The sequence below is a fragment of the Musa acuminata genome, chromosome BXJ2-5 (genome assembly GCF_036884655.1).
Source record: "Musa acuminata AAA Group cultivar baxijiao chromosome BXJ2-5, Cavendish_Baxijiao_AAA, whole genome shotgun sequence".
NCBI lineage: Eukaryota > Viridiplantae > Streptophyta > Magnoliopsida > Zingiberales > Musaceae > Musa > Musa acuminata.
In genome coordinates, this window is record NC_088342.1 from 40,124,206 (window position 1) to 40,143,358 (window position 19,153).

General features: G+C 35.3%; 2 protein-coding genes across 3 annotated transcripts; one reads left to right on the forward strand and one right to left on the reverse strand.

Moving 5' to 3' along the window:
- Window positions 1–824: 824 nt before the first annotated feature.
- Window positions 825–5,538, reverse strand: LOC135611799 (4-coumarate--CoA ligase-like 1). The gene is made up of 6 exons (XM_065107437.1): window positions 4,506–5,538; window positions 2,888–3,080; window positions 2,305–2,447; window positions 1,815–1,882; window positions 1,563–1,665; window positions 825–938 (listed from the first exon to the last, which is right to left on the reverse strand). Exons 1-6 carry the CDS (start codon window positions 5,517–5,519, stop codon window positions 825–827), a joined length of 1,635 nt encoding a protein of 544 aa, XP_064963509.1. The 5' UTR covers window positions 5,520–5,538.
- Window positions 5,539–11,954: 6,416 nt separating this feature from the next.
- On the forward strand, window positions 11,955–19,053 carry LOC103985738 (putative ribosomal large subunit pseudouridine synthase SVR1, chloroplastic). Of its 2 annotated transcripts, XM_009403544.3 has the most exons (11): window positions 11,955–12,451; window positions 12,594–12,673; window positions 13,551–13,651; window positions 13,739–13,808; window positions 14,040–14,133; window positions 14,240–14,288; window positions 15,667–15,817; window positions 16,110–16,166; window positions 18,062–18,117; window positions 18,527–18,720; window positions 18,811–19,053. In XM_009403544.3, the coding sequence occupies exons 1-10, from the start codon at window positions 11,974–11,976 to the stop codon at window positions 18,597–18,599; spliced, it is 1,209 nt and encodes a 402-aa protein (XP_009401819.2). In that variant the 5' UTR covers window positions 11,955–11,973; the 3' UTR covers window positions 18,600–18,720; window positions 18,811–19,053. The 2 variants fall into 2 exon arrangements, with proteins under 2 accessions (XP_009401819.2, XP_009401820.2); XM_009403545.3 differs by lacking the exons at window positions 18,527–18,720; window positions 18,811–19,053 and having other exon boundaries at window positions 18,062–18,121.
- Window positions 19,054–19,153: the final 100 nt, after the last annotated feature.

Consider the following 19,153-nt stretch of genomic DNA (forward strand, 5'->3'; position numbering starts at 1 on the left):
CACCAAGACAAGGTCCTCTCCAGGACCAAGACGTGACCCGGCAGGAGCGTGTCCGTAGGAAGATCAAAACGCTACCACAGGATGCCACCGGAAGTAGTGAGGACGATGTTGCTGGAGGCGAGGACAGCCAGGAGCTGGTCGATGGTGCCTAGCGAGAGGGTTCTGGCAACCAAGTCCACAAAGAGGGTTGCTCGATGGTTGCGGAAGCAGATCAGGTCTGGAGCAACGGTTCAATGACGGTGCACTGACAGAGGTGGAAGGTGGGAGGTGAGAGGTGGGTGATTGCGGTGGCTTGAGTTCGTGTACGTAGCAGCGATCCACGCGGTGCTGTGCGTGGCACAGCTGTACGTATACGTAGAGGAGAGCGTCGGACCGCCCAACATGTAGATTGTTGAGGGCACAGGCGTCCCCTTGGGAAGATGAACGAAGACTACAGACTATTATGGCAGATCAGCGAAGACTACCGCGATGAGGAAGATGAGGACTGGTCGCAGAGTCTCGCTTGGGAATGTGGCTGCAACGATGATGGTCGCTAGTCGAAGGCAGAGGTTTGCACCTCTCTTCTTACTGCTCTAATGCCACAATAAAATGATAGAATGAAGAATGAAATTATAAAAATAAAAAGAAAACACATCTCAATTAATATCATATAATATATATTTATACATAATGAAAGAGAGGATTTTTCTCCAACAAAATTTTCTCATGCAATCGAGGAAATCTCATCTGCTATGTAGCCGACAAAATTGCACTAGGAAATCTCAGTAGTTAGGAAATCTCTCACTTCCAACCTGGGATAAATGTTCCGAGGGAAGTAACACCCTCTACAACTTTGATCTTGCCTTCTCAATCAGCACTCTTCTTAGTATTTTTCCTGCGGCAGACTTGGGTACAGAGTTGACAAAGGTAACTCTTCTCAACCTCTTAATAGGTGCAACCTGTTGATGCGAGACAAAAATGACTCAGAAAGACATTTGCAACATGGAAAACCGGGTTTAAAAAAGAAAAAATGAAAGGGAAATTTTGAACGATAATTGGATTGCTAAGTTCTTTGGATTTGTCCTGTTCTAAGTCTTAACACACTCCTGAAAGAAATGAGATGCTTTAGACTTTGCTGACAAATAAATGGTGGATCTTTTAAGTGACAGAACAACTGAAACCATTTATGATGAAACAAAACGATTTTATAGCTAAAACAGAGTAAGATTGTCATAAGCAAGTAAAATAATGTGATCAACAACTCATCCTACAACTAAGTCAAGATTAACACATAGATCTTCCGACCCTACAGATGTTTATGTCATTTAATACAACGAGTTTAGCTCCCCACTAGGAATCCATTGCCACCGAGTTCATTTCAGCTATATTCATATTAAATGTACCATATAGGAAGGTGTCAAAAGGGCTAAAAGAATAAGGAAGTCTTTTAATCTTTTTGGTGTTTTTTAAAGGAATATTTTAATTGTTGTAGGATTCTTTCTTTACAAAAAAAGAAAAATTGTATACTCACTCTGCAGTATATGGAAAACAGAATAAAAGTAAAAATAGACACTCAGTGTTACCAGTTTCGAGATGAAGTTCAGGACATCTTCTTCAGTCAATGAACTATTAGGAGATCGGACCACATAAGCAATCGGAACCTCTCCAGCTTCAGCGTTAGGAAACCTGAATGAGAAACATAAAGAATTGTTGGAATTTTGCAGTCTGAAATTAACCGCGTAATGCAATGATTAACCACAAGTGCATCTGAATCTGCTCAATGCTGTCTCCAAGAGGAGACTGAAAAAGAACTTGCATTACAATTTCCGACTTACGGAATAACAACTGCATCTAATATCTCAGGATGTGAAAGAAGCAATCCCTCCAGTTCAGCAGGTGCAATCTATCAAAATAATAAATAAATACAAAACTGAGTTTTTGACATAAAAGGGAACTAACAATAAACAAAATTTACATTTAGTAAGCAAGAGACTAATCATCAAATCATTTCTGCATCCAAAGTACTTACTATTGCTTCAGTTTCTTCAACTTTTTGGATAGGTTCTTAATGCTTTTCATTTTCCTCAGGGAAGTAAGATTATATTATGCAACCAAAAATGAAACAGTTTCTTTTTTTTATTATACAGTTATGTGCTACTGTTACTATATAACACAAAAATAGATTCTCTCGGCCGTCGTTTCCGATAATTGGATCATCGTGACAGCCTAGTCTACTAAACACAAAATTATCTGCAACTCCAGATCTAAGTTTCCAGTTGCACACTGAACATGACACAACACATGAATTTGATACTAAAAGCTTACCTGATGACCTTTGTACTTGATGAGTTCTTTAATTCGATCAACGACAAACAATTGTCCCTTTTCATCAAAATAGCCAAGATCGCCGGTATGTAACCATCCATCTTTCAAAGTCAAGTTTGTTGCTTGTGGATTGTTAATATACCCTGAAGAAGTTTGCAACAATGCACTCAGCAGCAGCAGCAATGTACAATAATAGAAATTAAAACATAGGTTAAAAATAACAGAGACCTTATCCATCATATGTTTCTCAAAGAAATTCTCTTGAAATTATCTTTAAAGAAAAAAAAGAATAGCAACAAATGAAGTTCATGATCAATGATGTCACAAAATTTGAAGGTAACCTGCAGTCATTTTGCAGAATAAGTAGGAGCTGAAGGAGAACTAGAACTATATCATGCTACATGTAAGGTAACATTTAAACTCCTGATGGTTAGGTAATTTTGATAATGGTTTTCCATAGATATAAAGATCATTGATAAAGAGCATAAAGGTAAAAGAACATGACAACTTTGAATCAACAACTAGTGGAACTTTACTCTTGCTGAGTTTAGGAGAATTTACCTAAACTGTGACAAGATTTTACCTTGCATTATGTTTGGTCCACGGAAGCACAATTCGCCTAATTGATTTGGTGGTAGAGGCTTCAATGTGTCTACACTGACAACTTTAGCCTCCATTCCAGACACCATTGTTCCAACAGAACCAAAATCACGAACCTCACCCGGGGCAGGAATTTCTAGCGATATGAGTCCACAAGTCTCTGTCATACCATATACCTGTTTGGAACACAAAAGCAAACGATCAAATATATTTAGTCACTCCTGTACCTGTGTTTGTCTTCTCTCCAATGGAAAGCACCAATAATAATACTCCACTCATTCATTATATTCTAGGCAAAGAAATTTATCATGCTCTAGCAAGAGCAGCAGCATTCATTATTAATTAGAACAATAACATGTACCATACACAGTGATCAGCTTATCGACCAACTAACGCATTTCAAGTGGAATTTATAATATAAATGTGGAGCAATGATAATTATAAATTAGGATGGCTTGTGGAAATTTGAAATTTTGGCAAGCATTATTGAGGTTAATTGTTAATGGCAATAGTGTTCACAACAATTGCAGATTATATAATTCAGAATGCTACTCTTCACATGTGAGACTATATTTACACTGCAATTTACTGGACTATTCCAGAAAAAAAACACTTATTCTAGCATTAGAAATTAGTTCAGTGTGAATATTAAAGCACAATTCAATTCTAGGAGAAAACTAACTAGATAAGCTCAAAATGTAATATCCCAAAATTCAATTCTAGGACCTAGTTGTAAATACAAAATTTATAGGGACTTAATTGAATCGCCTCCCACCACTTGCTACGTTACAAATATTTATTTATTTATATTATATAATTTATAAAAAAAATCCATTCTTTGAAGAATATGTGAATATTATTAATTTTAATTAATATATAATTGCATCAGCTTCGAAATGATAAAAAAAATGATTTGTTAAAACTTCTTAGTTTGTAAAAAAGTCATCAATATATTATTTTTATTATAATGGTAGTTGTCTAGTCAGAGATTATACATTGGTACTTATTTAGAAACTAGTTTCTTCTAGACACAAGGCGATATGTGTTACCTATACTATGAGGGTTAAATATAGTTTTAGATCTTGTCATGGAGATATAATGTGGTTGTAGTCATTGACAATACTACGACTTCTGTTTTGGCATATATATTTTAGTTATATTTATCTATAGAAGCCTTAGTAATATTTATGCTTATTTTGAAAATTTAATGATAGTCTTTCCACTATAATGTTTTATGTTTTATGCCTTGACATGCAACTACTTATACTTTCATTATGAAAATACATTTAAATTTTATTATGCTTTAAAAGATATTGTTAGAAAATCATGATTTGAAATACATATAAAATTGATGTTTTGTAAATTATATAAGCATAAAGAAAGTACTTAATATTTATGCATATTTCGAAAGCATAGGTTAAATATATAAAGAATTTATTTATTTTAAATAAATATTTATTTATGTTAAATTTCTAAAGCATAGCATAAGATATCTTTAAAATTTTCAGAATGCATAATAGAACCAGTATAATTGAAATAAATACAATTTATCTAACTTCACCAGTATAATTGGAGTACTTGCAAACAGGTCCGGATGATACCTGCACTATGTCGGCGTGAGGCAAGTTGTTAGCGACTATTTCCATCACATCCTTCCCTAAAGGCGCTGCGCCAGAACCCACAAGCCTCACCGAGCTGAGATCGTACTTGGTCACCTTCCCCTGCTTAGCAAGCGCGATCATCACCGGCGGCGCGCAATAGAAGTGCGTGACCCTGTACTTCTCGATCGCCCTCAACATCGCCTCCATGTCGAACCTGGACATGGACACGATGCTGTTGCCCCTCTGCATTTGGGCGTAGGTGATCGGTGACAGGCCGGCTGCATGGAACATGGGCAGAAAGCAGAGGAAGGTGTTCTGCCCCTCCCCCCTAAAATCTTGATCCGCCGTCATCATCATGGCGGTGCAGATGAAGTTCCGGTGGGTCAGCACGACGTCCTTGCTCGTACCGGTGGTCCCCGATGAGTAGAGCAGCGCCGCCACGTCCGACTGGTACACCGGCGGCGGCGAGAACCCCGCCGGATCGGAGTTGGCGACGAGGTCGTCGAAGAAGGTGACGGGGGTCTCGGGGGGAGGGGACAAGGGGGAGCCGCTGGGGCCGATGATGACGGTGGGGAGGCGCAAGGCGGCGGCCTTGGGCCAGAGCTCCGGGGTGGTGACGACGAGCTTGGCGCCGGCATCGCGGGCCTGGCTGGCGAGTTCGTGGCCGGTGTAGATCGGGTTGACGGTGGTGACAATGGCACCGAAGGAGACGACGGCGAGGAAGGAGACGGGGAAGTGGAGGGAGTTGGGGGCGAACATGAGGACGACGTCGCCCTTGCGGATGCCGCAGAGGGAGGAGAAGCCGGCGGCAGCGGAGAGGACGGCGGACCGGAGGGCCTGAAAGGAGAGGGAGGCGCCGGTGTCGGCGTCGGCCAGGGCGAGGCGGTCGGGGTACGCGACGGCCCGGCGGAAGAAAAATGGGACCATGGAGAGGTCGGGGTCGTCGGGGAAGGCGATGTGCGCCCAGAGCGAGCGGTAGACCCCGTCGGAGCCGTAGCCGGACTTGACCTGCATCGTCCTAGCCGATCGACGCTCGCTCTTTTGCATCCGAGATTTAAAAAAAATAAATTATCAGTTCATTATTTCTCATTTTATAAAAACAATTTAAATTTAAATCTTTATTTTTTTTAACTTTATTAAATATTTTTAATTAAAAAATATATCGGATCATAAAAAAAAGAAGTTCTCCACCCAAAACTCAAATGTATTACAAAGTAATAAATTATTTTAAAAATAAATATAAAAGATTAATTAATAATTACATATTAGTAGTAATCTAAAAATTTTATATATTAAAAATAATTATTATTATTATATAATAAATAAAATCGGACATCAATCACACGCAACACATCTCGTTTATATAATAATCAAATAACATACACTTGGTAGTATACTTCTTGAATGGAAAGACATATTATACAAGATAAATTCCGGAAACTGTACTCCAAATCGTAGATGAAATGATATTTTTCACTTGTCTAAGTGAGGATATGTATCTCCTATTAACAAATAAAGGAACTATTTAATTATCAAATTTAACGGTCAGCTAACCCTGAAAAAAATCATTTTACCTATTCTTAACAAAGATATATAGATAATCACAATCATTTATTTATATTTATATAAAAAATAATATAATAAAATATTACCAAGAATAATACTTGATATATGAAGTATGTGCACTGATAGCTTTGCGGACTTTTATCTCTTTAAGGATACTTTCAACGTGGACAACTCGAGTAGTTATATATATTATATGATAACAATCACATTAATATTTAAAATCTCTCTTATTAAATCAGATTTTATTATTTTAAAATAATAAAATTTTTAAAATTAAAATATTATTATGCATCATACAAATTATAATAATTCTAATATCAAAAATCTTAAAATATAAATAAAAATTGATAACAAACCTCTCCTCGGAATTCTTTTCTCAATTCTCTAGACTAATGAAGAATGATGAAAAGGATCTCGATTTATATAAGAAAAATTCTGCTCCCAAGATAAGTAATAATTTAATTTTTTTAATTTATTTATATATATAAAAAATAAAATTATAATATTTATTTCTTATGATTCATAGAATTTGAACTATTTACTTTCTAAAAATTTCATCACTCATTAGGAATAAATTAATTAAAATTTTAACTTATTTATATAATTAAAAAATAATTTTAATTATTTCTTTAATTATACGACATAAATAAAAAAAAAGTCAATAATTTAAATAAAAATAATATATTATTTATGATAATTAATTTATATTGAAGGATAAAAAAAATGAACGTGATTACCTGCTCTCTCGATCTTGTTTAGCAGAGATTTTTATGTTGAGCGTGGCGGTTTAGGGCGAGACGATATAGAAAGCGAGGGAGGGAGAGGGAAGACTATCTTTGTTAGGGGGCAACTGACTCGAAGCTACCATACAAAAAAATTAATGGCTCCAACCTCGTCCAGCCCAAACGGACCCCACATGTTACCTATCTCAACAGGAGTGGGTATACTTGTCTATTTTGAAAGACTTTTTATTTTTAAGTCAACTTTCATTTGTAAAAATTAGTGTAAAAATTATAGAATATAAGATCATGTGTATAAAAAACACATGAGTGTAAATATAATCTATATTGTTTGATCATTATATTTTTTTAAATTATATTAAGATCTTTTATAATATTTAATCTTCTTACTTCAATAATTTTTTTTTATTTTTTTAATCTTATAAAATTATTATTTTTAACTCTATATACGGATCTCAATGTTTTACTTTCAAAAATCTTAATATAATTTTTAAAAATATACAGATCAGAATACTAAAGATAACTAATTATAAAAAATAATTTATAGTTAGCCCTAATAGCAAGAAGACTATTACATGAATTTACGAAATCTCCAAACCCTCCCACCCACTGCCCATTCATATTTGGAAGTCTTTATTTGTTTTTTCATTTAGATAAGTTCAAATGACCAACCCAAAGTTCATTAAGTTCAAATGACCAACCCACCACCCGATCATATTTGGAAATTTCTTTTTTTGACTTCATTTAGATAACTCCAAATGACTGTCCATTTTCTTGATTGAGAAACTTTTTTATTTTTTAAGATCTACTTATTAAAGATTAAAGAAAAGATATGGAAAACAGTTTCCCATATTGTTCTATATTGGAATCACATCTTTTCTATTTTTGTTAAAAATTAAAATTATGGATTCGAATCACATCTTGACCCTTTACCTTACCCTTTGTACAATAGAAATTTATTTTCTTTCGTGATGTAATGAATTAAATCATCAAAGAGATTGGGTGGTGACAATTGATTATTTTTATTTATCCAATTTCCTCTTCAACAACTATCCTTTTTAAAAAAATTATTTTTGTAACGATTATATTCTTGATTATTACCTACCTATGTATTAGATCAAAATAATAAAGATTAACAAAACCTATAAATAAATACTAATGATAAATATCATTAATAAAGATATTATTCTTTGGTAACTTATCAAGTGTATCTAACCTTAAATCGAAAATAATTTAATAAGAAAAAAAAAAGAAAAGAGTAATGGGAATTTGATGTAAGAGATAAATAAAAAATTTTATATATTATTTTCCTAAATTTCTAAACAAATCTTGATATTTTTTCTTTACATGCGCGCGCACGCACACACACATATATATTTATTTATAAATACACCATCGCATGATTTAAAAATAATAATAATACTAATATGCAAGGAGAATGATAGGAATGATTTTGCCCCATGCTAACTCATGTGTCAAAGAGACTAACACCTAAATAATGCTTTAAGTCATCAGTCTCAAAATGACATCCTCAAAGCATCCCGATATGTCTCGCATCAATGACTGACAATAATCGTCCTACTTTATCAAGATTAGAAAATAATCGGGTGATTCACCTAATCTTATCTCAGGCTAACTAGTAATAAGGCTTAAGGATCAGGTATAAAAAGGAACCCATAAACTCATGCTGAGGAGGGGACTCTCTATACACTAACTCAGTCATACAGCTTACACTGTTATCTTCTTCGCTTCGCTGACTTAAGCATCGGAGGGGCTGACGCCGAGGGTTATAACTTACACTATTGTCTTTTTTCCATTGTTGACTTAAACATTGGAGGGGTCGTGACAACAGCTCTTGTTACTGGCCTGTCATGCAAGAACACCGATGGTCAGGAAGTGACCCCGCTATTATGATGTAGTCATGAAGCCACAAGATTATCCTCCGCTCGATGACACATATATGACCCAACCCTATGTAGGAACCTTGCAACCAGGAAGATCCCAGATCGCCTACCTAGTTATCCTGAACCAAGTCCTTAGTAATAGAATGACTTCCAACTGGACCGCCTATGTGGTCTTATCTCACAGTCTCCCACGTCAGCTAAGAAAAGACAAGTGTAGGACTACACTTTCGATTGTGGACCAACCGTTCGAACTCACTAAATATAATAATAATATATTATGTTATTGTTGTATAAGTATATTTTGCTTGATAAATTTAGAATGATATATCATGTAAAAGCTTCAAAAGACCTCTCACATTTGAAATTTTGTAATGTTAAGTTTAGTTTTATGATGATATACACTTATAATAAAAGATTGGAGTTCGCTTGTAAATTTAATAGTGTGGTTGATATTTTGTTAAGTTGGATTAAAAATTTTCATAAATGTTTGAGTGATGTGGTGTATGATTATAAATTGTACTAGTTTTGGTTTTATGGATGTGAATTTTGATTTGAATATTTTTTTAGTGTCCTCAAATATTAGTTTAGATCTTGGATTGGATTGTCGATGAATTATAATATTCTTGATTCAATATAGGTTAATGCCTCTCGAATATATTAATTTGGGGGGTGTGACATTGAGGGTAGACATGTCCAATAGATTTTATATCATCCTATACCGCTTGAGGACTATGACATAGTAAGAATAATAATTCATTAAGTTAGAAGAGGTTCTAACATGTGCAACTCACAACTAGCTCAGTATTAGGTCTAGAGGGTCATACACATATACTGGACAATACAATGAATAAAAAATTGAATATGTGATATCTAATAAGGCCCTATTTTAATGGATCTATTGAGTGAGACCCAATAAAGCTTATAGTGGTTATTGGATGGAGATCTAATATCCATTAAGCTAATGGTTATTAGATGAGGATATAATACCCACTAAGAATGATCCATTAGGGTTTAATAAAGGAAGCTATTTATAAATAGGAGTTGGGGTTCAAAATAATCATAGGCTAGACCCTATAGCCATCAATCTCCTATCTCCTCCTCCTCCTCATCTTTCTCTCAATTGTGAGTCCATCCCTGTTGTGAGAGGACAACAAGAGGGTTGACCTCTCTTTTGACTGTTATCGCATGGTGGTGTGCAATTACAAGGAAAAACTTACTATGCGAGGAGGTGCATCATTGTTGCATCCGCTGTGTAGATTACCACTATAAAGAAGTTCACAAGACCTCATTTATCCCAGGGACCAAGATATGCTATTTAGGGTATATATGATCTCCCCTGTGTGATAATATCTCAATCTATTGATACGACTTTATTGCTTCAAGTTTTATGCTCTCGGTTGTTACATGGTGATCCGATGAGATATGTTTTGAGGACTTTTGTTTTAATTTTTCGCTGTGCATGTGATGCTCTATGAGGTTTCTCAATAGGACATTGAGGTAATCGAATATACCAGTGTACTATATACTCATTCATATGATGGAGGCAACTGGTTTCATAGCTACTTATGTGGAAATTAGGGATATAGTGCAGGTGCTCATTCGAGAATGAGTTCATTGAATGATTTGTTTACAGAATGTTGGATAGTTAATGATATCTTATTGTTAGATAGTGAGTCCATAGCCCAAATTATATATCTGGTCATTAAATTTGAGATACCAAGGATGCTTTATTTGAATACTCCGTTCTTTGATACCTGATTTATAGGTTTGAAAGTTTTAGCTCTAGTATAGATGGTCATTGAGTATGACAGTCAACCTTACGAAAGTAATTAAGTGTCAATAGAGGATCATCTACTCTCGGTATCATGAGAGAAATATCATGTGTTTTCACTCAGACAAATTTTTAGTTAGGGTCAATTGGATCATAATGAATCTGATAAACATGAGATTCAGATTAAGAGAGAAAGAGTTCTTTGAGGGAATTCGATTAAAATGAGATTCAAATAGATTTTGTATAAGCCTAACAATACCACGTCTAATACATAATCTCTGAGATACTAGATTAACTGAGGGTAGATAATTCCAATGGATTAGATTTCTCTATACTATTTAGGGATTATGGTGTAGTGGCCTAGTACGTCTCAATGAGTTGAGTAAATTATTATGAGGATAATAATTTATTTAGTCAAAAGGAGTTCTGACAAATGCAACTTATAGTCAGCTCGATATTGGGCTTAGAGGGTCACACACATATGATGGACAACATGACGACTAGAGTATTAAATATGAAATATCCAATAAGTCCCTATTTTAAAAGATCGAGACACAATAAAACTTATAGTAGTTATTGAATAAGGAACCAACATCCATTAAGTTAAGGGTAATTGGATGTAGATCCAATACCCATTAAGGCATGATCTATTAAGGTTGGTAAAAGAGCTCTCTATAAATAAGAGAGGAGTTCAAAGGATCATAAGCTAGACCCCTATAGTCGTCGCCCTCCTCATCTCCTCCCCTCTTCTTCCTCCTTCCGAGAGGACAACAAAAGGGATCGATCTCTCTTTATTTGTTGCTACGTGGTGGTGTGTGATTACAAAGAAAGAATGCGCTATGCGAGGAGGTGCATCATTGTTGTGTCCATCACGTGGATTACCGCTAGAGAGGAGTTCGTGAGAGCTTTTTTATCCACGGACTAGAATATGTTATCTTCAGGGATATATGAGTTTTCTTATGTGAGAATGTCTCATACCTTTTATGTGATTTTTGTTGTTTCGAGTTTTACATTTTCAATTATGATGATTCGATAAATTTATTTTTAAAAAATAATTTTTATTTTTTATTTTTTTACTAGGTATATGATGCTCCATAAGATATTTTTACCAAAGTAAAAAAAATAAACGGGCGTCGTTCACCAAAAACCCATAATAAGAGATATCTTTACCAAAGTAATAAAAGATATTTTAAGTAAAAACTAATTAGCGGGCGTCGTTCACCAAAAACCCATAATAAGAGTTTTTTTAAGCTACAATGGTCAAGTAATAGTGCATTAAGTCTAAAAATGACGGAATAATCGGTCGACGAGGTTTCTATTATGCCAAAGAAATACCCGTCATATTATGTCCAAGTAACAGATCAGTCCCCGATATCGTGTCATTTTAATATAACGGCTTACAGATAACGGGCGCCGTCCCGTTACAAACCCCCTGACGTTAGAAGTATCATCTCTATCTTCTTTCATCCTCACCATTCACCGCTCCGATGGCGGCTGCAATGGCGTTCGCCGCCTTCCACCCTTTCCCTACCCTCCGCCGTTTTCCCTTTCTCCGCCGCATCTCCGCCGCCACTGAGTTCAACATCTCGTTCGGCGCCGCCCCCTCACCCGACTTTAAGGAGGCGGCTCCTAAAACCCTAGTGCCGGACCCTTCCTCTCCGGACCCCTCCGCCGCACCCATCCCCATCCTCATTCCGTGGATTGTTCGCGGCGAGGATGGCCAGCTCACTCTCCAGTCCACCCCTCCCGCCCGATTCCTCCAGGCCATGGCCGAAGCTAAGATGGCGAAGAAGGAGAAGAAGAAGGTCGACAAGAAGAAGCCGTCGGGAGCGACAGCGACGGCTCCGTCTTCTCTCGCTTCGACCACATCGGCTCCCAAGTACTCCAAGGCCGCGAGAAGGTTTTACAATCAGAACATTCGGGAGCAGCCGCAGCGGCTCAGTAAAGTCCTCGCTGCTGCTGGAGGTAAATCACCCAACCCGTTGTTTCTATAATTTGGAGAAAAGCTTCAACTAATGTTCTTTATTATCAGCTCCTGGCTGCTGCTGGAGGTAAATCTAAGGTGTTATCTTGTGTATTTTCTCTTTAATTGTTTATTCTGTTTTAGTGGCATCAAGGCGGAGTTGCGAAGAATTGATTTTTGAAGGGAAAGTGACAGTCAATGGGTCAGTTTGTACTTCTCCACAGGTATGTTTTCTTCATTATTGTCTAGTGTAGTCCACCGTTGTATACCCTTATTCTTTTGTTAGAGTTAGTGGAAGATAGACTTAGGTCATTAGCTGCTGTTCTTTTAGTTATTTGTAGCTAATGTTTTTTAGATGTAAAAACTGAACTTCTGCTAATAAACTATTATTAAAAATCACTTGTTCGTATCATCTGTTGCATCTTCTTGTGACTTAAACCATCATAAAAAATTGATCATGGCTGCATGATCTATTGCAAACTCATGTGAGATTGAGGTTTTCTTAAGAGCATTGTGAGCCTGCAGTCTATGATAGCCATCAACTGTCAATTTTTTCTTTTTGTAAAATTTTGTTGGGTCAATGGGCAAAATTTCAGTGTGTAGTGCTATCAGTGATTTTTATCCTTGTTTACCATTTTTGAGATGATGCTACTATATGTTGTATCCTTATTTCTCTTGATTGATTTTTGTGTTGTCCATATCAGTGTTGTCCTTTGACATCCTGACTAGCATAATTAAACTGTCCTTATTGTTTCTTTGTACAACATTAACTTGTAGTGTACTCTCTTAAATGCATGCTTAAGCTTGTGATTTCTCATTACTTATTTGAACTTAATATTATATTGCTGTAGAATTTTTTTCAATTTTCTTTATCAGACACAAGTTGCTTCTTATCCTGTCTTTTACATTTTCCCATAGAAAAATTTCTTTTTTTTTTAATAGGTACAACTGTGAGCCCAGTTTTTTGAGTATTTAATAAAACTTTCTCATATGATAACCTCTTAACTTTGAATTTGCCTAAACTCTGTGAAATTCTTCCTATGGCAAAAATTGCCAGAATAATCTCATAAATGTATTGGATATATTTTTGGTGATATGTAGACCCGGGTTGACCTTGCGAAGGATTCAATATATGTTAATGGGAATCGCCTGTCTAAGAAGCTACCTCCTAAGTTGTACTTTGCACTTAACAAACCAAAAGGGTTGGTAATTTGTGAATCATAATCCCTTCTCACTTACCTTTTAGTTTAATGTGCTTTTGTATTTAAGGTTATACTTTAAAGATGCAGGTATATTTGCTCAGGTGCTGAGGATTCAAAATCAGTTTTCTCCCTCTTTGGTGATTTTTTGAAGAGCTGGGTATGTCCATTTGACATTCCTATTATGGACTTTGGATGATGTCATTTGACAATACAAGCGTATACTTTGTCTGGAAAAAAAATTATGCAAGTCTTCACACGCATGCTTAACACAAAATAAGCCTGTAATGTTATACAAGAAATGTTGAAGCTTTGATTTTTTTTTTTCCTTCTGTTTACATTTTTATTGGTGTAGGTTTCTGTAAATGTTCACATTTTTTCATATTTCCAGAGTAAATCAAATCCAGGGCTACCAAAGCCACGACTATTCACTGTTGGTCGCCTGGATGTTGCAACAACTGGCTTGATTATTGTTACTAATGATGGTACAAATAATACGGCATCTTAGACATTATCCTGTTATGTTGCTTTTATGATTAGTCATTTGGAGTTCTATGTGCTAATAACTTGTCTTGCATTAATTCTTCTCAGGTGATTTTGCTCAGAGAATTTCTCATCCCTCATCTGAATTAAGAAAAGAGTATGTTCTTGCTTGATATTTATGCTTCACTTTAAGATAGCATAGATACATATCTTATTTACCACAAATGATTGTGTAGTTAATATTTGAAGAGTGGATCTCAAAAGTGTCTGTTCAGGTTATGTTCATGCCTCTAATAACCAGGGAAAGATCAATTGCAATTCACAATGAGCTCAATAGTTTGTCCTGGCCAGACTGACTGAGTTGTCTCAATGATGTATTTTTATTTCATTGAAGATGTTAATGGAAAGCTACATATTTCGCTTTATACGATACATAAGTTTGATGGGGTTAATTGTATCCAAAATTGATGAAAAGCAATCATGCCTCATGTAAGTATGGAGCTTATTTTCACAAATTTCAGAATAGACATTGAACAACCTCTGATGTCCCCATCGTAACAATTCTTAGTCCTGCTTATGGGAAGTGGTTCTTTCAGTATTTTTTGTTTAGAAAGTCGATATAAAACTGCAGATGGCAAGGAGTTTTCGTACATCCATTTCCTAGAATACTGCTTTGTAGAAGTTTTAAATTGATGCTTTAGGTCAAGGACAGCGTTTAGGAAATCAAAATACTAAACATGTTTGAACTGGTTGTGTTTCTCTTGAAGTTGGTTGAGCTCCCTTTTAGTGATCATTATATTATAGAGCATGAACATCCAAAACTTTTGTGGTGTGATAGTCTATTAGAAGCTTTGTTAAAGAAACCATGAGATATGATTGCTCTAGTGGAAGCTTTGGTAAAGTGTCCATATATACATTGACACCCTACACACTGGTCGGGATATTCTTCCAGATTAACTGAACATGTCACCTCTTCCCTTATTTTACCTTTTTTTTGTGCTTTTCTTCTTTCTCCCTTTTCATAATTGTTTTTGTGCCATACAACTACTTTTCTGGTTACAAATTTTTTGATGCATTTTTGTTGTTCAGAAGTCATGAAAGTAACAGACCTAGCAGCTTATTTCTGCAGAATGCAGATGTTCATTGTTTGCTTAATTGTGATATTTTTGAATTGGAACATTTATGTCTTAATATATATCGAATCTTAACAAATTATAGTACATCATTGTTTTGGTTCGATGGTAGTGCACCACTTGATAAGATTGAAATTTAATGTGATTGTTATACAAGACCTAGGAATCTCTTAAATATTTTTAAAGTCTCTTCCAAGCTTTCTTATTTTCTTTACATAGCTTTATTTTATGCATCTCTTCTGGGTAAGATTTATTTCAAGTTATTCATTAAGCTAATCCTTTTTCAGAATAACAGTTGATACTCAAACAAGGATACTCTGTTCCTGTTATTTAATGTTTCAGCTTTAAATTCTTCAAATAAAGCCTTCCTGATTATATTAAATCTCACTCTTTTTATTGCAGATATATAGCAACTGTAGATGGTAAGATCAATAGACGACACCTCGGAGCTCTAAGTGAGGGCACCGAGGTTGAAGGTGTCCACTGCATTCCTGATCTTGTGGAACTACTGGCAAATCAGCCTGATGCGTCAAGGCCTAGACTTCGAATAGTGGTACATAATACTTTGTATCAGTTGAGTTGTATTTTAAACATTATCACATTATTAGTATCAATCTAGTGAAGGTATAGATAAATAACAATATATTCATCATACACAGATTGTCAGCCTTTATTGGTTTAGATACATTTGAAAACGGCAAAAGACCAACTATTTGATTTTTCCCCCCTTTTTAACCTGCATTTAAATTTTGTATAATTTTTCTATGATTATTTCATCAGTATTGATCTGAATTGTATTCTTGATGCATCAAGTATAACCAGTGTGTTGTAATGACTTTTGACAGGTTCATGATGGGAGGAATCATGAAGTACGTGAACTTGTAAAAAATGCAGGATTGCAGGTTTGTCTTTGTTTTTATGTTTTTTCATTATATATATTTTATTTCTTTTGTGACTAGTCTTGTCGTAGTTGCAATCAACATTTTTTCAAGTATCATTCTTCTAATTAGAGTATTTCTTTTTGTTGCTGAATTTCAAAGATTGGCTGCTTGATTCTGTGGTCAGTTAACTAGCAAATCTTGATGCCTCTTTTGTCTTGTTGATCACCATAAGCTCATCGGTGTATTTCTCCTGCAGTTTCTTTGGAGTATTTTTCTGTAGCCATTTAGACATTTGTCCACAGAAATAACTTTCACATTTGTCCTTTAAGGCACAGATCAAACTTGAGTGATTCTTCATGGGTATTTTAATTTATTCCTGGAGATTATTCTTGTTATAGCTTCATCAGATGGTGTTTCTATTAGTAATTAATAACATATAAAGAGCAATCTGTTACCTGATTTTGGCCTCTTGGTCTTTCTTATTCAACTACTACAACATGATAGATTAAAAGGAATTCTAGTAAATAGCAATATGCTAATATCTAAGGCAACTGGTTTGGTTTGTCTTTCCACCCTTCATAGTGTATATTGTTGCCTACTTCACCCAAGATACTTCTTCATTTCACCTTTGTCATTGAATTATGAGCATATAGTAAAATTCTTATTCGATAATTGCAGCTGTTAGCTGTTTATAGAGTCGGTCCATATCTCAGATATGGTCTTTCTGAGAGGATTTTAAGTTCCTGTCTCTTGTAATTGACCAAATGGCAAGGTAGACTGCCAGATACATATAGGTCTGTTTGGGGATTGCCTAGCAAGTGGTCATCCCACGACATTGAATGCAGTATCAATATGAAGTGAAAATACATCTGGACAATAATTACTAATGCTATCTTCATAAGTACTGCTACTAATTATTAGAGTGAACTATTTTGTAGGGAATAATGCCACCGAATGTTTTGGTCTATTGGCTAAGATGGTGGAATGCTATTCATAAAATATCCTGTCTCCCATCAGTATTTGAAAGACAAATTTGAGAATGAGTTTTTGAAAAAATTAGACACAAGTTTTGAGATTTTAGACTTTTGTCTAATTAAAGCATCACTAAAGGGAATTAGTGGTGCTTTCAACTAGAAATTCATTTTCATTTGCATGAGGCAATTTGGTAACATGCTGGTACGTTGTGGAGAAAAGACTTTGCTGGTAGGTACAGGCGTTTTATAACTAACAAAATGTATGGCCACACCTCTGGCACAATGAGTAGCATCCTATTGATACTGTGCCAGCACTGTCAATATCGAGAAGCTTTAAGTAGGCTCTGGCTAATAGTACAGCGTTGGATCTATGCTGACTGACACTGGTTATGTTTGCAAAGAGTGCATTTGTGATGCAGTACCAGCTGATCAACAGTTCTTTTCATAGTTAGTTCTTTGACCATATCAGTTGCAATAAGAATATATATTGAACTTGGGCATTGAACTAAGTTTATGTTGTCAGTACCACTTAAAATTTCTATTTATTTGCAAATGTCCGCTCAATTGCGATCCATCTACACTATGCAATCTATATATTACCCTGAAAATTATCAAATATTTCATGTACCTTCCAAAGTTTAAAATTATACATGTACTGTTCAAAGTGTATTTCTTAAATTCAAATATGTACCTCTAACTGAAGCAAAACCCCACTCTTATGATATGGTATACTAATTTGTGTGTTTATATGTGTACGAAAACATAGATGGGAACATATGCTGCATATATCTATTCATCTTTGTGTATTCTATAAGGATTTGCTATTTAATTTAACATCAGGCGTGGTTGTTGAACCAAAAGCTTTTTGATACTTTTTGTTTCTTCTACTTTGTGTTTGCTCTTAGACTTTGTTGGCTAATTTAATCTATTTTGATATCGTAGCTTTATTCGTTGAAGCGAGTAGGCATAGGTGGATTCAGGCTCCCATCAGATCTTGGGTAATTCCTTTTCTTGCCTATCTTTTGTTGCTAGTTATCTCCACTATATATATTATATATACACGACACCAACAATTCGCAATGTCCCTATATAAAGATGTTTCTCCAATATAAACAGCAGATTTTGCTTTTGTGCACCTTTATGTCTTACTGTTAGAGACTTGGTGCATGGACAATTGAGCAGACGTGGTAATTCACTAATGCAGATTGTCCAAAATTTTCATGAGCCTATGTGCATGGACAATGTTCTCCATAATGCATGTCCAACAACTGAGATGGATCTACAAAGCCGAATTTTTCCTCAATGAATATATTCAATAATAAAGATGTATAATCACAAATGGTTACCTTAAAGGATTAGTTGACTATTAATTGAAGATTTATTTATTTTTTAATGTTCATTGAATAGGCTTGGAAAGTATGTTGAACTTAAACAAGCTGACTTCAAGTTGTTGGAAGGGAACGCTCAAAAGAACACTTGAGTTGTGTGTAGGGTTCAGTAGTGATATTGCTTATACTCCCAGAACAAGCATCGTATATGAACATGTGATCTCCATGTAGCATCCTTGATCCAATTAGGCATCACATTGAAATCATTTGCTGGTAAGCCTTCGCAACCATGGATCACATTGCATTGTAACTTCCTCTAGCTGCAAACCAGTGCTTTATCATTCATCCATTAATTTTATTCAGGCAAGCACTGTGCAACTTCAATGGTAACTGATGAACTTCTGAAAAGGATGGAGAAAAGATCCAGCTTAAACAGATGAGATATACTTATTGCTAACTACATGAAGCTAGTTGGAAGAGAGATAGGTTCATTGTAATCCTGTTCTATATGTCAATGTCTAAATGGCACATTGCTTTATGTATAGTGTCTTTGCACATTAATTGTCTTGTGCCTTTTCATCTTAGTTGTTTGTTTTCTTCATTCAATCTATGTCTCTAATTTAAGTTCTATCATCCATAATGAATGAACAAGAAAAGCTTTTAAGGAATGTGTGTTTTGGCAAAGGTAAATGGCATAGAGGAGATT

What these genes read in the sequence shown, in the direction of transcription:
- LOC135611799 (XM_065107437.1), bottom strand. Translation starts at nt 5,519, where the DNA reads ATGCAGGTCAAGTCCGGCTACGGCTCCGACGGGGTCTACCGCTCGCTC. An exon ending in TGGACCAAACATAATGCAAG is followed by an intron (nt 2,448 to 2,887) that starts GTAAAATCTTGT and finishes AAACTTCTTCAG; the next exon opens with GGTATATTAACAATCCACAA. An exon ending in TCAAGTACAAAGGTCATCAG is followed by an intron (nt 1,883 to 2,304) that starts GTAAGCTTTTAG and finishes TTATTTTGATAG; the next exon opens with ATTGCACCTGCTGAACTGGA.
- LOC103985738 (XM_009403544.3), top strand. Translation starts at nt 11,974, where the DNA reads ATGGCGGCTGCAATGGCGTTCGCCGCCTTCCACCCTTTCCCTACCCTC. An exon ending in GTGATTTTTTGAAGAGCTGG is followed by an intron (nt 13,809 to 14,039) that starts GTATGTCCATTT and finishes TCATATTTCCAG; the next exon opens with AGTAAATCAAATCCAGGGCT. An exon ending in TAAAAAATGCAGGATTGCAG is followed by an intron (nt 16,167 to 18,061) that starts GTTTGTCTTTGT and finishes TTGATATCGTAG; the next exon opens with CTTTATTCGTTGAAGCGAGT.